The following is a 19,612-nucleotide window of genomic DNA, read 5'->3' as shown; positions in this document are numbered from 1 at the left end:
TCCCTTCTCCAGTGGACCACATTGTGTCAGCCCTCTCCACCATGACCCGCCCATCTTGGGCGGCCCCACAGGCACGGCTTAGTTTCATTGAGTTAGACAAGGCTGTGGTCCTAGTGGTCCTTTGGTTTCCCTTGTGGCTCAGCTGGTAACTGCCATACAGTACGAAACAAGAAAGCAGTAACTGAGTAAAATCATAGAAAGCCACCAAATTAAAATAGCAGATAGAAACACAAGGAAAAAGAAATAATAGAGATATAGATCAACCAGAAATAAGTTTACATGGCAGTACTGAGTTCTTGATAGCAATAATCATTCTAAATAAAATTGGTTGAATATATCAATCAAAAGATACAGAGTGGCTGGATAAATAAAGGAAAAAACAAGACAACTATATACTGCTTCTGGAGACTTATCTCAGCTCTAAAGACAAACATAGGCTCAAAGTGAAGCAAATCGCAGTCAAAAAAAAGTAGATGTTGCCATACCATATCAGAGAAACAGACTATGCCAAAAAATTTAACAAGATACAAAGATGGACATTATAAATGATAAAGGGTACAATTCATTAAGAAGATATAAAAATTATAAATATATATGAACCATGTTAAGGAGTGACAAATATATATAAAGGAATTATTAACAGAATTAAAGGGGTACATTAAAAGCAACACAGTAAGTGTAGCACATGTTAACATGCTGTTACATCAATGGACAAATCATCCAGGCAGAAAGTCTTCAAGGAAACAGGAGCCTTAAAGAAAACATTAGAGCACACAGATTTGATAGGTTGGTACTGACTACTTCTTAAAAATACAGCAGAATATACATTCTTATCAAGTGTGCATGGAACATTCTCAGTGATAGATCCTATGCTAGGACACATACACAAAAAGTCTCAATAAATTTCAGAAGGCTGAAATCATATCAAGTCTTTTTTTCTGATCACAGTGGCATATTCATTAGAAATAAGCTACAAGAAATAAGCTGGAAAAAATTACAACTACTTAGAGACTAAAAAATATGCTACTAAACAACTATTGGGTCAATGAAGAAATTAAAGATGAAATAAAAACATGTGTGTGTGTGTGTGTGCTAAGTTGCTTCAGTCGTGTCTGACTCTTGGTGACCCTGTGGACTGTAGCCTGCCAGTCCACAGGATTCTCCAGACAAGAATACTGGAGTAGGTTGCCAGGCTGTCCTCCAGAGGATCTTCTCAACTCAGGGAACAAATCCATGCTTCTCATGTCTCCTACATTGGCAGGTGGCTTCTTTACCACTAGCACCACCTGAGAAGCTCCAAAATTAAAACATACCTGAAGACAAATGAAAATGAAAACCTGACATACCAGTATTTATGGGAGGCAGCAAAATCAGTATGAAGAGGGAAGTTTATGGCAATTCAGGCCTACCTCAGGATACAAGAAAAATCTCAAAAAACAACATAACCATAAACCTAAAAGCACTATAAAATAAACAACAAACAAAGCTCAGAGTTAATGGAAAGGAGGAAATAATAAAGACCAGAGCAGAAATAGAGGAAATAGAGATGAAACAGACAACAGGAAAATATGAATGAAACTAGGAGCTGGTTTTTTAAAAGATAAACAAAATTGACCAACATTATAGCATAACTCATTAAGAGAAAAAATATAGAAGGCTCAGCTAAATAAAATAAAAAACAAAAGAGAAGAAATTACAATGGATACCACAGAAATACAAATAATTATAAGACAATACTGTGAACAGCTATACAGCAACAAATTAGATAACCTAAAAGCAGCAGTGGCATCCCACTCCAGTACTCTTGCCTGGATAATCCCATGGATGGAGAAGCCTGGTGTGCTGAAGTCCATGGGGTCGCTAAGAGTCAAACACGACTGAGCGACTTCACTTTCACTTTTCACTTTCATGCATTGGAAAAGGAAATGGCAACCCACTCCAGTGTTCTTGCCTGGAGAATCCCAGGAACAGGGGAGCCTGGTGGGCTGCCGTCTCTGCAGTTGCACAGAGTCGGACACAACTGAAGCGACTTAGCAAAAGCAGATAAATTTTTAGAATTATACAACTGTCCAAGAGTGAATAATGAAGAAATGGGAAATATGAATAAACTGATCACTAGTAAAGAGACTGAAGCAGTAATCAAAAAACTCACCCTGAGGAAAAAAAATCAAGAATCAGATCCCTTCACAGGTGAATTTTACCCAACATTAAAAGTTGAGTTAATGTCCACCCTTGTCAAATTGAAGAGGAGAGAATGCTTGCTAACACATTTTATGAGCTCAATATTACCTAATACCAAAACCAGACAAGAGTAATGCAGTAATTAAAAAAAAAAATTGTATAGGTCAGTATCTCTAATGAACACAGACACAAAACTGGTTAACAAAATATTAACAAAACATATACAACAATACATTAAAAGGATACAATGTGGACAATTGTGATTTATTCTAGGAATGCAAGAATGGTTCAACATTCACAAACCAACCAATGAGATATACCAAATCAACAAAATTAAGAATAAAAATTATATGATCATCTCAATAGGTGCACAAAAGGCATTTGACAATATTCAATACTCATTTATGATAAAAACTCTCAATAAAATGGGTATAGAGTAAATGTACCTCAACATTATAAAAGTCATATATGACAAGCCCACAGCTAACATCATATTCAACAAAGAAAAACTGAAAGCTATACCTCTATGATTAGGAACAAGACAAGGATGCCCACTCTTGCCAGTCTTATTCAATATGAGAAGTCCTAGTCAGAGAAACTACAAAAGAAAAAGAAATAAAAGGCATCCAAATTGGAAAATAAGATCTAAAACTGTAACTATTTATGGATGACATGATTTTATATATTAAAAATCCTAATGCCTCCAGCAAAAAAAAAAAAAAACTATTAGAAATAGTAAATTAATAAAGTTGCAGGGTACAAAATTCATATGCAAAATCTTTTGAGTTTCTACACCTTAACAACAGACAAGCAGAAGGAGAAATTAAAAAGAAAATAATCCTATTTACAATCACAATAGAAAGAATACCTAGGGATAAATTTAACTAAGAAGTGAATGACCAGTTTGCTAAAATCTATGACACTGTTGAAAGAAACTTAACAAAACACAAAGAAATGGAAAGACATTCCATGGCTGTGGATTAGAATTAACATTACTAAAATGTCCATATTACCAAATCAATCTACTGATTCAATTCAATCCTTATCAAAATCCTGATGATATTTGTCACAGAACAAAACATCCGAAAATCTATGTGCATCCTGGGCTTCTCTGGTAGCTCAGATGGTAAAGAATCTGCCTACAATACAGGAGACCCAGGTTCAATCCCTGGGTCGGGAAGATTCCCAGAGAAGGCTATGGCTACCCACACCAGTATTCTTGCCTAGAGAATTCTATGGAGAGAAGAGTCTGGTTGGCTGCAGCCCATGGGGTCACAAAGAGTCAGACACAAATGAGCAACTAACACTTTCACTTTTCACTTAAATAGCAAAATAAATTCTGAGGAAAAAGAACAAAGTGAAAGTATTCCCCTCCCTGATTTCAAATCATACCACAAAGCTACAGTATCAGAAACATCACAGCATTGGCAGAAAAAAAGATACATAGAACAATGAAACAGTATTGAGGGCACAAAAATAACCTCATGCACATATGGACAATTAATTTATGATAAAAGAGCAAAAAACATACTATGGAGAAAGGTAGTCTCCTCAATAATTGGTGTTAGGAAAACTGGACAATCCACGTGTAGGGAAAAAAAAAAAAAGAAACTAGACCACTATCCCATAGCAGACACAAAATTCAACTTAAAATGGATCAAATCCTGGAGTATAAGACCTGAAACTATAAAACCCCTAGAAGAAAACATAGGCAGTATGCTCTTTGACGTTGGTCTTAGCAATATCTTTCTCCTCAGGCAAGGAAAACAAAAGCAAAAATAAACAAATGGGACTACATCAAACTAAAATCTTCTGTACAGTAAAGGAAACCATCAGCAAAATGAAAGGACAACCTACCAAATGGGACAAGTCATTTGCAAATATATGATATGGGATTAATATGTAAAATATATAAAGAACTCATGTAGCTCAGCAACAACAAAATAAACAACCTGATTTTTTAAAAAATGGGCAGAGGATCTGAACAGACATTTTTCCAAAGAAAACATACAGATAGCCAACAGGCACATGAAAATAAGTTCAACATCACTAATTATTAGGGAAGTGCACATCAAAACCCCAATATATCATCTCACACCCATCAGAATGGCTAGTATCAATGGCAGGAAACAAGTGTTGGAAAGGATATAGAGAAAAGTGAACACTCGTGCACTGCTGATTGGAATGTAATTTGATGCATCCACTATGGAAAACAGTATGGAGATACTTCAAAAAGTTAAGAAAGAAATACCATATTTTCCAGCTATTCTACTTTTGGGTATTCATATGAAGAATGCAAAAATAATAGTTTTAAAAGATACATACCACCCCTATGTATGTTGCAGATTTATTTACAATAGCCTAGGCACAGAAACAACCCAAGTGCTCATTGATGGATGGATAAAGAAAAGAAAAAAAATATATATATATATACAAATATACACATAATACATATATATACAACAGGATACTACTCAGCCATAAAAAGGCAAAATCTTGCCATTAGTGACAACATGGATGGATATTAAGGGTTTTATGCTAAGTGAAATAAGTCAGATGGAGAAAGGCAAATATGATTTCACTCACATGTGGAATAAAAAGAAAAACAAAAAAGATAAACACAGAGATACAGAGAACAGGGTAGTAGGAGATGGTAAGCCCATATATAGACCCATTGCAACAGGCTCCAATATAGCTCATTACAGCACTGGTTAGAACCTTACATTGTTGATGAAAAGGGTCAGGGAAAAAGGCAGAGCTGTTTCTTGAAGGAAGTAGATAGAGGGATTGGGCTGGAAGTCAAGCTCTGCCTGCAGAGAGAAAGGGAGAAGCAGTGCTTCTATCCCACAAGAGGGTCAGGCTCAGTCTGGCATTACACATAACAAATTAGATAACACATTCCCTTAAACCCACATATCCCCTTCCTTAGAATCTATTCTGTAGACTTTTATGGAATAAAGTGATTTAACTGACTGCATCCTGGAACCTGCATGGGAAAATGGATGTTCAGGGAGTCTCACCTAGGTGACGATGACACTAAGGGAGGAGAGAAAGGCTTTGTCTTGAATGCCCCAATTCATTGTTTCTTATATTTTAGAACTGTCTTTAAGTGAATCAAAGGATCTAAGCTTTTTAGGCAAATTATGGTTTGTTTATCTGAGTTTGAGTAAACTCTGGGAGTTGGTGATGGACAGGGAGGCCTGGTGTGCTGCAGTCCATGGGGTCGCAAAGAGTCAGACATGAGTGAGCGACTAAACTGAACTATCTGAAATTCAAATTAAAAAGTACTTTGGGATTGATATAAACAAAAATACAATATACCAAAACTTATGGGATACAGAGAAAGAACTGCTAAAAAGGAAATTTATAACTGTAAGTGCATTCATTAAAAAGAAAGACTTAATCTTATACCTTATGAAGCTAAAAAGGGAAGGCAAATTAAACCCAAAGTTAGCATAAGGGAAGAAATAATAAAGATTAAAACAGAGATAAATGAATATCAACAAAACTAAAGTTGGTTCTTTGAAAAGATTAATAAATTCAATAAAATGTTAAGTTAAACTTATTAAAAACAATGAGAGGGTGCTCATTTTGGCAGCATATATAATACAGTTGGAATGATACAGGGATTAGCATGACAGGTGTAAAATAATAACATGCAAATTTGTGAATCATTCCAAATTTTGCTATGATTGTAGAGCATTAATGTTTTCGCCATAACAGCAAACAGCAAAATGGTAACTGTATGAGTAGAGGATGTGCTAACTGATCTTGTTGTGGTGAGCATTTCACAATATTTACATGTATCAGATCATCACACTATATACCTTAAACTTACACCATGTTATATGTCAATTATATCACAATAAAACTGGAAAAATGCCCCTCAAATCCCTAAAAGTAACAGAAATGCATCATTTAATATGTATTATCCAGTTTATGTACAAGATGCTTTTGACATTAAACGAAGGTATTTTGGCCTCAAAAAATAAAAGAGGAAAGTCTCAAATTACTAAAATCATAAATTAAGTTGCTGCCAAGTTGCTTCAGTTGTGTCCGACTCTGTGCGACTCCATGGACTGCAGCCTACAAGGCTTCTCCATCCACAGGATTCTCCAGGCAAGAACACTGGAGTGGGTTGCCATTTCCTTCTCCAATGCCATGAAAGTGGAAAGTGAAAGTGAAGTCACTCAGTCGTGTCTGACTCTTAGCGACCCCATGGACTGCAGCCTACCAGGCTCCTCCATCCATGGGATTTTCCGGGCAACAGTACTGGAGTGCGATGCCATTGCCTTCTCCCATAAATTAAGTTAGGGATTTTATTATTGAACTTATATAAATAAAGAAAAATACTAGAGAAAGTCATGAACAATTGCATGTCAACAAATTAGATGAAATGGAAAAATTTTTAGAAACACACAAACTTCCAAAAATGACTCAAGAACTAAAAAAGTTGAACAGACCTATAACAGTTTTTGATTCAGTAATCAAAAAATTCCCAACAAAGAAAAATTCAGGACCAGATGGCTTCACTGGTGACTTCTACTAAACATTGAAGAATTAACAATAATTCTTTTCAAACTATTCCAAATGTTGAAGAGTATGGAACATGCTCAGCTCATTCTATGTGGTCACTATAACCTTGATACCAAAGCCAGACCAGGACATTATAAGAAAATAAAACTGTAGATTAATATGCTTTATGAATATAGATGCAAAAATCCTCAACAATATACTAGGAAACTAAATGCAGCAGCATAGTAAGAGGATTATATACCATGACCAAGTGGGATTTACCCTAGGAAAGCATGGTTGGTTCAAAATCTGAAAATCAATCAGTGCTACACACCACATTAACAAAATTAACAAGAGGGAGTTCTCTGGTGGCCTAATGCCCTGGATTCTGAGCTTTCACTACAATGGCCTGGGTTCAATCCCTGGTCAGGGAACAGAGATGCCTCAAGCCGTGTAGTGTGGCCAAACAAAAACAAACAAAAAATAAAATTAAGGAGAAAATAACACATAATCATCTGCATCTCAACATGATTCAGAAAAAACATTTGATATAATCTAAAACACTTTCGTCATAAAAACACTCAACAAACTAGGAACAGAACGGAATGTCCTAAACATGATAAAATGAAGTCGCTTCAGTCGTGTCCGACTCTGTGCAACCCCATAGACGGCAGCCCACCAGGCTCCCCCGTCCTGGGATTCTCCAGGCAAGAACACTGGAGTGGGTTGCCATTTCCTTCTCCAATGCATAAAAATGAAAAGTGAAAGTGAAGTCGCTCAGTCGTGTCCAACCCTCAGCGACCCCATGGACTGTAGCCCACCAGGATCCTCCATCCATGGGATTTTCCAGGCAAGAGTACAGGAGTGGGGTGCCACTGCCTTCTCCCAAACATGATAAAGGTCATTTGTAAAATAAAATTATAACATATTCAATGGAGAAAGACTGAAAGATTTCCCCCTAAGATAAGGAACAATATAAGGATGCTCGCTTTCACTACTTCTATTCAGCACTGGAAGTTCTACATAAGGCAAGAAAATAAAAGGCATCCAAATTGGAAAGGAATAATTAAAACAATATCTATTCAGAAATGATATGATCTTACATATATAAAATCCTACAGAATATACAAAATAAACCATTAGACTTAATAAATGCATTCAGTTCTGTCTTGTACTCATTGAATTGTGATCAGTGAGCATGGCACCCTGTACTTAACACTTTGTGGGGAAAGTAGAACAAACTATATCAGCACATTCTCTTTCTCTGTTTTTCCTTCTCTTTGTCAGGGAAAAGGATAAGAAAGAAGAGAAATACATAAGGAAAGACTAAAAGGAATGAAACAACCTACACCTTGACTGGTTGTACTACTATAAATAAACTATTGTTTCTTGTTTATTTCCCTAAGCAAGTAACTACAAAGCCCTGAAAACCAATGGGAGTGTGGTCTTGCTTTCAGAGGCAGCAAGGAATGGATAATCTGGGAAAGAATGTCCTACTCCATAGCTTGGGTTATGGAGATGATGTCAGCTATACAAGGAGAGGCAAAGAAGCTGAGGCCTTGGGGTTTGCTGTAAGAAGGATGAACAGCTTAGGAACTTACTGAATGTTGTAGGGCACAGTACTAGGATTTAGTACCCCATACATAGTGAAGCCTTTATAGAGAGGGTTCCTGAAGTCTGGTTTCCTCTGAACCAAGAAAGGCCACACTGAATGGGTTTTCTCATATATTCTGTAAGAAAAGAAAAACAAGCCAAAAAATTAAAAGCAGCAAGCAGGTAACATCAATAGATTTGCTGAACTTGACAATCATCTAAATTCTATTAACAAGTAACCTAAGACAGAAGGCTAGGATATGATACAAGGAAAATAAAAATAAATGGTAATGAAGAATGATAGAGTAACAAATTATCTGGGCTTCAACTTATCCATTTTTAAAGAGATTAGAAAGTGTTCCACATTGAAGAGAAACATGTGTTGAGTATATATGCAGAGACTCTCTGTCTCTGCCACAGAGTAGTGACGTAATCTTAGGGATGTCCCTAGCCCTTTCTGGGCCTATTTTCTCATTTGTATAATGTGATCTTTAAGGTGTCTTCCAAATCTTGGATTCCATGAATAACCTTTCCAATTTTAAAAAATCTAGAATTCCTTTTAAAAATCTGGTAAATTAACAGACAAGAGGTAAATTTCTGGCTTTTCTATATTTTATTTTGAGCCAGCTTCTCCTCCCCTCAGAAGGTACAAGACAGTGAAAGACAATGTAGCAATTTATATTGGCAAATATTTGTGAGTTATCCTAGGTGTGCAGCACTGATTTTGATATTTATATTACAAGACTGATTCTTCTTATCCCTTAGCTGAGTCCCTGGGGAGCGACTTAGTTAACACATAAAAAGCATGGAATTCATTGTCCCCAATGAAAGCTGCTGTGTATCCACACATGGGAAGTTCATTTGCTCATACAGTGTCAAAGAAAGCTCTAGGAGGACAACAAAGAGAACTGATATGGGGTATATGACGTAAAAATTATAGTCTCGTAACTTTTAGAATCCTCAGACCATTTCAATGAGGCCAAAGGAACTGTATATGCATCTTTCTCATTTGTTGTTGGTTGAAAAAAGAAAAAAAAATCTTGCAGTGGTAACGTAAGTAGTATTTATTAACTATTTACTATGTGTCAAACACTGTCCCAGACTCTACTTAAAATACCCTATTAAATTTCATAATAAAACCTTGTAAGATATTTTAGTCCCAAAATAATAATGAGAAAATGAGACAAAAATTAATTTGCAAAAAGTCACATAGCTAGTAGGTGACAGAGCCAAAATCTTAACCCAGGTCTCTCTGATCCTAGAGTCCATGTCTTTTCTTTCATGGATGAATGATATGTCTGCTTGTTTTATATAACCACTATTAAAGCATATGTTAAAATTTTTAATCTTTTACATGTAGATTCAGATTTGTGTGAGGAATGGGTTGACGATATATTAGCCTCATTTCAAGAGGGTGGAGAAAAAGTATACGGAAAAGATCTCTGATTTTAGTGCTAGAAAAGCAGGTCAGAGACAGAACAAATGTGTTTATAAGCATTTGGGAAGAGGGTAAGAAAGTTCTAGTTGCAAAATGAAATAGAAATGTGCACAGAAGGTACTAAGTAACTACAGATTTTGAAGCAGCAAAATTCACCACTGTTCTCAGTGTTAACAAGAAAACAGAATTAGAGATATCATCTGACTTATCCAAGATATATCATAGCAGGGCCTGAGAACTTTATTTTTTTAATTTAAATTTATTTATTTTAATTGGAGGCTAATTACTTTACAATATTGTATTGGTTTTGCCATACATCAATATGAATCCACCACGGGTGTACACGTGTTCCCAATCCTGAACCCCTCTTCCACCTCCCTCCCCGAACCATCCCTTGAGCTAACTGCTACTCAGTTAACAACTCTGAAACTAGAGTCGATTGTGAGATAGTCACTTCCCCTCTCTATTCTTTTCTTCTGACTCTAAAACAAGGAGAATGCTATTCCCAGAAACTCTGTATTGTCAACTTCAAAAATTATTTACATTTTATACACTGTGAGCATGTTAGAGTTTAAGTCCAGTACCAATTCAAGTGCCTATAGGAGCTGGGGAAGTAACATATGAAGTGAGCTGAGAATAAACAACAGAGAATAGTGAGAATTGTGGCAAACAGTGAGCTTGCTTCATTCAAATGGAGCAGGCTATTATTCAGCTCCAACTGATTATTGCCATTAGAAAATGCAGGTCCAATACTGCCAGAGTTCCTCATATTGCAGAATATTTTGCCACAGTGGCTTTTTGATTTTGGAAAAAAATCCTAAAACAACTGGATTTTTATGTGAAATATCATGATATTTAAATGCTGACTACTAATTAACAGTTTAAAAAATACTCTACAGATGAAACAGAATATACCTGTTAAGCCAGACTTGGCCTATGACCTGCTATTTAGTGATCTTAGACACAAATGATAAAGGATAGTAGCTAATGACTACTCATACACTCATTCCTTATAAAATCCTTGCACATCCATTGCTTTATTGGTTCCTTATGATAGATCTGAAAATTATATATTATTAACCCTATTTTACAGATAAAGAATCTGAGGTTTTGAGGAATACCCATACAAATACCAAGTGTTTTATGCTTCAAAAATTATTTTTATAGTTGTCATCTCCTCCCCTTTTGTGAACTGCTGTCCCAAATTCAGGGTGACTAGTAAATTTATACTGATATCCTCTCCCTATTCAGTGTTTTCTCACAAACTGAATTCACCTCAGATCATCTCGATCCTTCTGGCAGTTTCCAAGGAAGTTCCCAAACTGGCAGGAGAAAACATGGTCATGAATTTCCAGCAGGAAATTTTCATTAAATTCAAAGGCACATGGAAATTGTTCCATTAATTGCCAGATACAGTCTAGGAACTGTGTGAAAATAGGGGATACTTCTTTAGAGTCCCCATCCAGGTGGCCACACCTAAGAGATACAAGTAAAGGTAAAGAAAGACAATGATTAACATCAGGGATTACACTGTTTGGAACAGGCTATAGCAAGGTCACCTTCAGTTTCTGTATTGGAATTGGTAGGGAAATACCTAATGCCAAAATACAACTTAGAATCTCAAAGTTCATTAATCCCAGTGGACCTCTTAGCCACCAGCAACTTTCACTATTATCCAGATTGTAAACCTTTTGGTCATCTATTCTATTTCCTTTTATATTCTCTACAATAGAACTTTCTACAATGATTGAAATGTTCCATATTTGTGCTGTCCAATATGGCAGTCACTATTAAGCACTTTAAATGTGGCTAGTATGACTAAGGAACTGAATTTTCAATTATATTTAATTTCAATTAATTTAACAGTTACATTTAGCTTAATGTGAACAAAGGTCATATCTATGTTGTTTACTGGACAGTGCCTGGTGTAAAAATAGTATTTAATACATTCCTTAAATGAATGAAAAAAATCTCATCCCAGAACTGTTTAATGTTTTCTCTCCCATGATGCTCTTTCCCAACTCTACCATCCACTAGAAGCCCTAATCCACTGTAAACATACATGGCATCCTTAACTTCTACACTGAATTTTCTATCTTTTGATATAATTGAAATCTACCTCACCAAGGACACTACTTCTTGGGCCCCAAATAAAATGGAGAAGGCTCGTCATTCACTCTTCATGTATCATAATCCTAAAAGAAAGCTGAAGTGGGATCAATTTTCTCCTCATTACCACTGCATTCAACTACTCCTTTTACTCTCTTAAAAATACTTCCATTATGGGTCATGCTCATTCATTTTCCTCAGTGTTATCTTCTACAATATTTGGGTCACTTCTCTACATTTTCTGAAGAATCTGACTCCAGTTGTAAGTACTTATCTTTGGAGTAGATGCAGATGACCTACACTGGCTTAGACTCTTTAACTAACTAATCTACTTCACCGATCTTTACCTCTATCTACTTCACATCAGGCTTGTGTATCCATGGCATCCATGTTTCTTGATGTTAGCTAAAGGTGCTTCCTCCACTTTGAAACCTTAATATCAATATCCTGTTCTGATCACCACATATTATATTTCCAAAAGCTGCTCAACTTACCTCATCGAGCCCTCATCTTTGGACCTCTCTACTTGCCAGATTCCTCCTAGCTTCCTTACTATTCTATATTCTAGATCTTCCCCCACCAACTATTCTTTCCCCATTTTCTTCAACTTTCTGGTCTTTTTTGTCATTATTTTCCTTCAAAATCCAACCACTGAGGAACAAACAAAGCTATGTTCTCTACTTCCACATCCTGACTGATGAATGCTGCTTGAGAAAAATTTAAAACCAGGCAAACTGACAACTTAAGTCTCCATACTCAGCTGGAATTTAATTGCTCCCAAGTAACCTTCATTAATGGGCTTCCCTGATAGCTTAGCTGGTAACGAATACACCTGCAATGCAGAAGACCCGGATTCAATTCCTGGGTCGGGAAGATCCCTTGGAGAAGGGATAGGCTACCTACTCCAGTATCCTTTGGCTTCCCTGGTGGCTCAAACAGTAAAGACTTGGCCTGCAATGTGGGAGATCTGGGTACAATCTCTGGATTGGGAAGATCCCCTGGAGGAGGACATGGTAATCCACTCCAATATTCTTGCCTGGAGAATCCCCATAGACAGAGGAGCCTGGCAGGCTGCAGTCCATAGGGTCTCACAGAGTTGGACACGATTGAAGCAACTAAACAGCAGCAGCAGCAACCTTTATGTATATCCTTAACACAGTTTTCCCATTAACCCTTAACAGCTCTTGCAAATTTTAAGCTATCTTCTGTAACCCTGACACATTTAACATTGACGTCTACAGTATTAATGAAAACGATCAAGGCCATCAAGTAAAAATATCTAACTTCTGCCTTGGACATTTACAAACCTAGTTCCTTCTCCACCTGTCCTTCCATGTAGTCTCCACTGAAGAGGTGTTCTTAGTTATCAGTTCAGTTCAGTTACTCCGTCATGTCCAACTCTTTGTGACCCCATGGACTACAATACGCCATGCTTTCCTGTCCATCACCAACTGCCGGACCTTGCTCAAACTCATGTCCATCGAGTGGGTGATGCCAACCAACCATCTCAGCCTCTGTCATCCCCTTCTCCTCCTGCCTTCAATCTTTCCCAGCATCAGGGTCTTTTCCAATTAGTCAGTTCACATCAGGTGGCCAAAGTATTGGAGTTTCAGCTTCAGCATCAGTCCTTCCAATGAATATTCAGGACTGATTTCCTTTAGGATGGACTGGTTGGATCTCCTTGCAGTCCAAGGGACTCTCAAGAGTCTTCTCCAACACCACAGTTCAAAAGCATCATTTCACGCCAGTCAGAATGACTGCGATCCAAAAGTCTACAAGCAATAAATTCTGGAGAGGGTGTGGAGAAAAGGGAACCCTCTTACACTGTTGGTGGGAATGCAAACTAGTACAGCCACTATGGAGAACAGTGTGGAGATTCCTTAAAAAACTGGAAATAGAACTGCCTTATGATCCAGCAATCCCACTGCTGGGCATACACACTGAGGAAACCAGAAGGGAAAGAGACACATGTACCCCAATGTTCATCGCAGCACTGTTTATAATAGCCAGGACATGGAAGCAACCTAGATGCCCATCAGCAGATGAATGGATAAGAAAGCTGTGGTACATATACAGAATGGAGTATTACTCAGCCATTAAAAAGAATACATTTGAATCAGTTCTAATGAGATGGATGAAACTGGAACCTATTATACAGAGTGAAGTAAGCCAGAAAGAAAAACACCAGTACAGTATACTATCGCATATATATATGGAATTTAGAAAGATGGTAACAATAACCCTGTGTATGAGACAGCAAAAGAGACACTGATGTATAGAACAGTCTTATGGACTCTGTGGGAGAGAGAGAGGGTGGGGAGATTTGGGAGAATGGCATTGAAACATGTATAATATCATGTATGAAACGAGTCACCAGTCCAGGTTCGATGCACAATACTGGATGCGTGGGGCTGGTGCACTGGGACGACCCAGAGGGAGGGTATGGGGAGGGAGGAGGGAGGAGGGTTCAGGATGGGGAACACAGGTATACCTGTGGCGGATTCATTTCGATATTTGGCAAAACTAATACAATATTGTAAAGTTTAAAAATAAAATAAAATTAAAAAAAAAAAAAAGCATCAGTTCTTCGGTGCTCAGCTTTGTTTATAGTCCAACTCTCACATCCATACATGATTACTGGAAAAACCACAGCTTTGACTATATGTGGAACTTTGTCAGCAAAGTAATGTTTCTGCTTTTTAATATGCTGTTTAGGTTGGTCATAGATTTTCTTCTATGGAGCAAGGATTTAATTTTCTTCTTAAAGGAGCAAGCGTCTTTTAATTTCCTGGCTTCAGTCACCATCTGCAGTGATTTTGGAGCCCAAGAAAATAAGGTCTCTCACTGTTTCCATTCTTTCCACTGTTTCCACATCTATTTGCCATGAAGTGATGGGACCAGATGCCATGGTCTTAGTTTTTCACATGTTGAGTTTTAAGACAGTTTTTTCATTGTCCTCTTTCATTTTCATCAAGAGCCTCTTTAGTTCCTCTTTGCTTTCTGCTGTAAGGGTGGTTCTTGGTTATACCTCAAGCTAAATGTTTTCATTTGGATGGAAGTCTTTATCCCTCTTTTCTCCTAAGGAGTCATTCTACAAAACACCCACTATTTCTTTCAAATCTTTAATCTTCTTTAAAATTTATTTATTTTTAATTGAATAACAACTGCTTTACAGTATTGTATTGGGCTTCTGTCATATATCAATTTGATCAGCCATGGGTATACATATGCCCCCTCCTTCTTGAACCTCCCTCCCACCTCCTACCTCCCACCCATCTCACCACTCTATGTTGTTACAGAGCCCCAATTTGAGTTCTCTGAGTCATATAGCTAATTGCCAGTGGCTATCTATTTTAAATTCCTATTGGCTATCCATGGGGTCACAAAGAATCGGACACGACTGAGCAACTGAACTGATCTTTTTTACATATGGTAGTATATACGTTTCCATGTTACTCTCTACTTTCATCCCACCCTCTCCTTCCCCCTCCCATCCAATGTCCATAAGTTTGTTCTCTACATCTGCATTTCTTTTCCTTCCCTGCAAATAGGTTCATCAGTACCATCTTTCTAGATTTCATATATATGTGATAATATACGACATTCGTTTTTCTCTTTCTGACTTACTTAACTCTGTATAATAGGCTCTAGGTTCATCCACCTCATTAGAACTGACTCAAATGTGTGGTTTTTTTTTTATGGCTGAGTAATATTCTATTGTATATACACACCACAGCTTCTTTATCCATTCATCTGTCAATGGACATCTAGGTTGTTCCATATCCTACCTATTGTAAATAGTGCTGCAATGAATATTGGGGTACATATGACTTTTTCAGTTTTGGTTTCCTCAGGGTATATGCTTGGCAGTGAGATTGCTGGGTCATATGGTAGTTTTATTCCTATTTGTTAAAGGAATCTCCATACTGTCTTCTATAGTGATTGTATCTAATTACTTTCCTACCAACTTTGCAAGAGGGTTCCCTTTTCTCCATATCCTCTCCAGCATTTATTGTTTGTAGATCTTTTTGATGATGACCATTCTGACCAGTGTGAGGTGATATCTTATTATAGTTTTGATTTATACAAATCTTTTTTAAAACTTTTTCCATGAAAGATTCTTTAAATCTATAGTGCTTTATAATTTTCACAAGTTTCAGACAAATGATTTCATATAATTTCATAACCCTCTTAAAAAATTTCCTACCTACGAAACACTTTGTTGTAGTGGACTTTGTACAAATTTGTGTTGAATGATCATAAAGTTAATTTCCCAAATGATAAATAAGTAATTTGGATTTCCTTTAAAGGCCTATAAAGGCTATCTTCAAATTTCAAAGCTCTCAGGAGAAATCATTCTGGATTTGTACTCAGTGTCACATTTTTTGTTTTGTTTTGTTTTTTGGCTTTTACATAATGTGTGGCAGGCTATATGAGTCATAATGAAATCTTGATAAACATAGTAAATTCAACCTATGAAGAAACAGGAATCCAAAGGCAGTATTTGAGTTTGTACCAAGAACAAATCTTGGTATAAATGCATTTCAACCATTAAAAAAAAAAAAATAAAGCATTTCCAAAAGAAAAATGAGGATAAACTCCTACTGTAAGTTCTGTTTCATAGAAAGACAAAGTAAGAAGTGTTGGATTCAGCACCAGAAAACAAACATCAGTCTGACATCAAGACAGCTGACACTGAAGATGATGAGCCCATCAGTTTGCTTATTTAACAATCATCCATTAAACTTTGTTAACTTTTTGAGTCTTTCCTTTACCTTTCCTACCTACTCCTCTCTTTACCCCTCTTCCCTAGTTTCTTCCTAACCACTACTTTGTTCTCTACATCTGTGAGTCTGCTAGTTTTTTGTTATATTCACTAGTTTGTTGTATTTTTTAGATTCCACATGCAAGTGATATCATACAGTACTTGTATTTCTCTGTATGACTCATTTCACTTAGCATAATGCCCTCCAAAGTCCATCCATGATGCTGCAAATGACAAAGTTTCACTCCTTTTTATAGCTGAGTAGTATTCCACTCTGTATCTATTTATATATACAACGTCCTTTTTATCCCATCTATTGATGGACGCTTATGTTGCTTCCACACCTTGGCAGCTGTAAATAATGCTGCTATGAACATGGGGGTGCACTGTATGTTTCTAAATTAATGTTTTCGTTTTTTTCTCAGATATATACCCACAAAGAAACTCAAAAAGAAACACAACAAATACTGGCCAAGGATATAGAGAAAAGGGAACCATCCTACTTGCTTGTGGGAATATAAAATGGTGCAGCCAGAGTGAAAAATAGTATGGAGATTTCTCAAAACCTAAAAATAGATCAACCTCATCTTCTTAATGTTCTAAAATACCACCAGTTCTAGGAATTTTCCTTTGCCCAGCATGGGTAAGGTTCCCTTGTAGCAGTTATACTATGTGTGTGTGTTAAGTCACTTCAGTCATGTCTGACTCTTTGTGACCATATGAACTGTAGCTCACTAGGCTCCTCTGTCCATGGGATTCTCCAGGCAAGAATATTGGAGTGGTTGCAATCCCCTCCTCCAGGAGATCTTCCCAACCCAGGACCTAAACCTTATCTTTTACATCTCCTGCATTGTCCAGCAGGTCCTTTACCACTAGCGCTACCTGGAAAGCCCGTATCATACTATACTGTCATCACTGATTTTATTTTCTATAGAAGAAGGGACAGCAAACACATCTGGTCTAATACAGTAACCTCAAAACCTGGCATATTGCCTGGACCAAAGTTTGTTGACAAAAGAAGAACAAATGGATGGACCCAAATAGCTAGAGAGTAGTAATCAAAAGAAATTTAATGTATACACACCAATGTGGGATAATAAGACTTGAATAGCAACCTCCTTGAGGGTAAAACTCATATTTTATGTGCCTTTGTTATCAGCTCAGTGTCTCACATAGTTTACAGCATATTGTTAGGTATTTGATAAATATTTGTTATTCTCTTAACACACAAAGTCTCAGTGAGGCTGTTTGGCTTATAACAGTACTAGATCACTAAATAAATATAAGTCCTTGCAGCCACCTCTTACCAAAGAACAGAAATGTGCAAATGCCTTTTTTTTTTTCTTATAAAAGATTAAAAGTTGCATTGCATTAGATATTACTCCCTCTACCTGAATGCCCACTGTTCTCTCTAGCAAACTCCTATTCAGTCCCTAAAATTCATCCTTAAATATTGCCTATTCCTGGAAGCCTATCTTGTGTTCTTCAAACACAGTTAAGCTCTTTTTCCTCTGTGGCCTGTGATGTCTAGTCTTCCTTGAAATATTAAATGATTTGATATAATCATTTGTTTCACTTTGAAGGCATATATGATTGCCTAGTTACTCCTGTGTCCCTAATTCCTTAGCATTATGTATGGAATATGTGTTTTTTGATGAAAAGAGATTTATGCCATGTTCAACTTATTCTTCCTTCTTATACAAGAATATATCAGGGTTTTGATAAATCTCACCCTACTGAATTCTCCTTAGCCTCCACCTTTAAAATGAGGATATTTTTACCTTTGGGAGAACTTGTGGCCCATGGATATCCATTCCTTCTCTATCAGGATCTTTATTTTATAGAAAAAGAAAACTTTGCATTAGAAAAATCATAAAATTAATTAATCATACCGATAAAGTATCAAAACACTTTGCTGAAGTGGACTTTGTACAAATTTGTGTTGAATGATCATAAATTTAATTTCCTACATGATAAATAAGTAATTTAGATTTCCTTTAAAGACCTGTAAAGGCTATCTTCAAATTTCAAAGCTCTCAGGAGAAATCATTCTGGATTTGTACTCAGTGTCACATTTTTTTTGGCTTTTACATAATGTGTGGCAGGCTATATAAGTCATAACGAAATCTTGATAAATATAGTAAATTCAACCTATGAAGAAACAGGAATCCAAAGGCAGTATTTGAGTTTGTACCAAGAACAAATCTTGGTATAAATGCATTTCAACCATTAAAAAAAAATAAAGCATTTCCAAAAGAAAAATGAGGATAAACTCCTACTGTAAGTTCTGTTTCATAGAAAGACAAAGTAAGAAGTGTTGGATTCAGCACCAGAAAACAAACATCAGTCTGACATCAAGACAGCTGACACTGAAGATGATGAGCCCATCAGTTTGCTTATTTAACAATCATCCATTAAACTTTGTTAACTTTTTGAGTCTTTCCTTTACCTTACACCAACCAGCCTATTATATCCAACTTATCTTCTGATGGGTAAGAAACTATGTTGAGTGTGCAATGGAAAGTATGTAGACTGTAAATGCATACTTTAGTGAAAGAAGCTAAACTGAAAACGAGAGCTGTTTTTGTAGACCTCTTTCTTATAGAAAACAAGTTGGTTGAGAGTTATATTTGATCTATTCATAATCGCCCACTTGTGCAAGGTAAAATCCAATCACTGCTCTCTTACCATGAGTCCTTTGAATGTCCTATAAAATGGATCTAGGAGGATGCTGGCCACAGAGCAAACTTGTGCTGTGCGGTCCCACCCATCAGAACAATGGACTAAGACATTGGTCTTTTCTACCTTCACTGCCTGTAAAGACAAGAGGCAAAAAGTACCATAAACAACTTTTACATAGCATGCTGGGTTAATTATATATGGTTACCATCAATACAGCAGAGAACTTGGTCTTAACTGGGCTACATTAATTTCTTCTCGTAATATTGGTATCCTATATGAGGAATGACCCTGGAAAAGGAAATGGCAACCCACTCCACTATTCTCTGTCC

At 36.7% G+C, this 19,612-nt stretch overlaps 1 protein-coding gene and 1 non-coding gene across 4 annotated transcripts in view; one reads left to right on the top strand and one right to left on the bottom strand.

Annotated features, from left to right (window-relative positions):
* MTMR8 (myotubularin related protein 8) overlaps positions 1-19,612 on the bottom strand; it is a 285,490-nt gene that overhangs the window by 161,053 nt on the left and 104,825 nt on the right. For all 3 annotated transcript variants that reach the window (XM_059883794.1, XM_024988169.2, XM_059883795.1), the window contains exons 9-12: positions 19,290-19,415; positions 18,383-18,432; positions 11,003-11,203; positions 8,298-8,426 (exon numbers count right to left, since the gene is read on the bottom strand). In XM_059883794.1, coding sequence (XP_059739777.1) covers positions 8,298-8,426; positions 11,003-11,203; positions 18,383-18,432; positions 19,290-19,415 — 506 coding nt within the window. The remainder of the gene's footprint in view (positions 1-8,297; positions 8,427-11,002; positions 11,204-18,382; positions 18,433-19,289; positions 19,416-19,612) is intronic.
* Positions 5,764-5,867, top strand: LOC112445238 (U6 spliceosomal RNA). The gene has a single exon (XR_003033604.1). It is a non-coding gene; the product is annotated as a U6 spliceosomal RNA (small nuclear RNA).

Source organism: Bos taurus, chromosome X (genome assembly GCF_002263795.3).
Source record: "Bos taurus isolate L1 Dominette 01449 registration number 42190680 breed Hereford chromosome X, ARS-UCD2.0, whole genome shotgun sequence".
Taxonomy (NCBI): Eukaryota; Metazoa; Chordata; class Mammalia; order Artiodactyla; family Bovidae; genus Bos; species Bos taurus.
The sequence above is the reverse complement of the archived record's forward strand: the minus strand, read 5'-3'. Positions and strand labels throughout refer to the sequence as shown.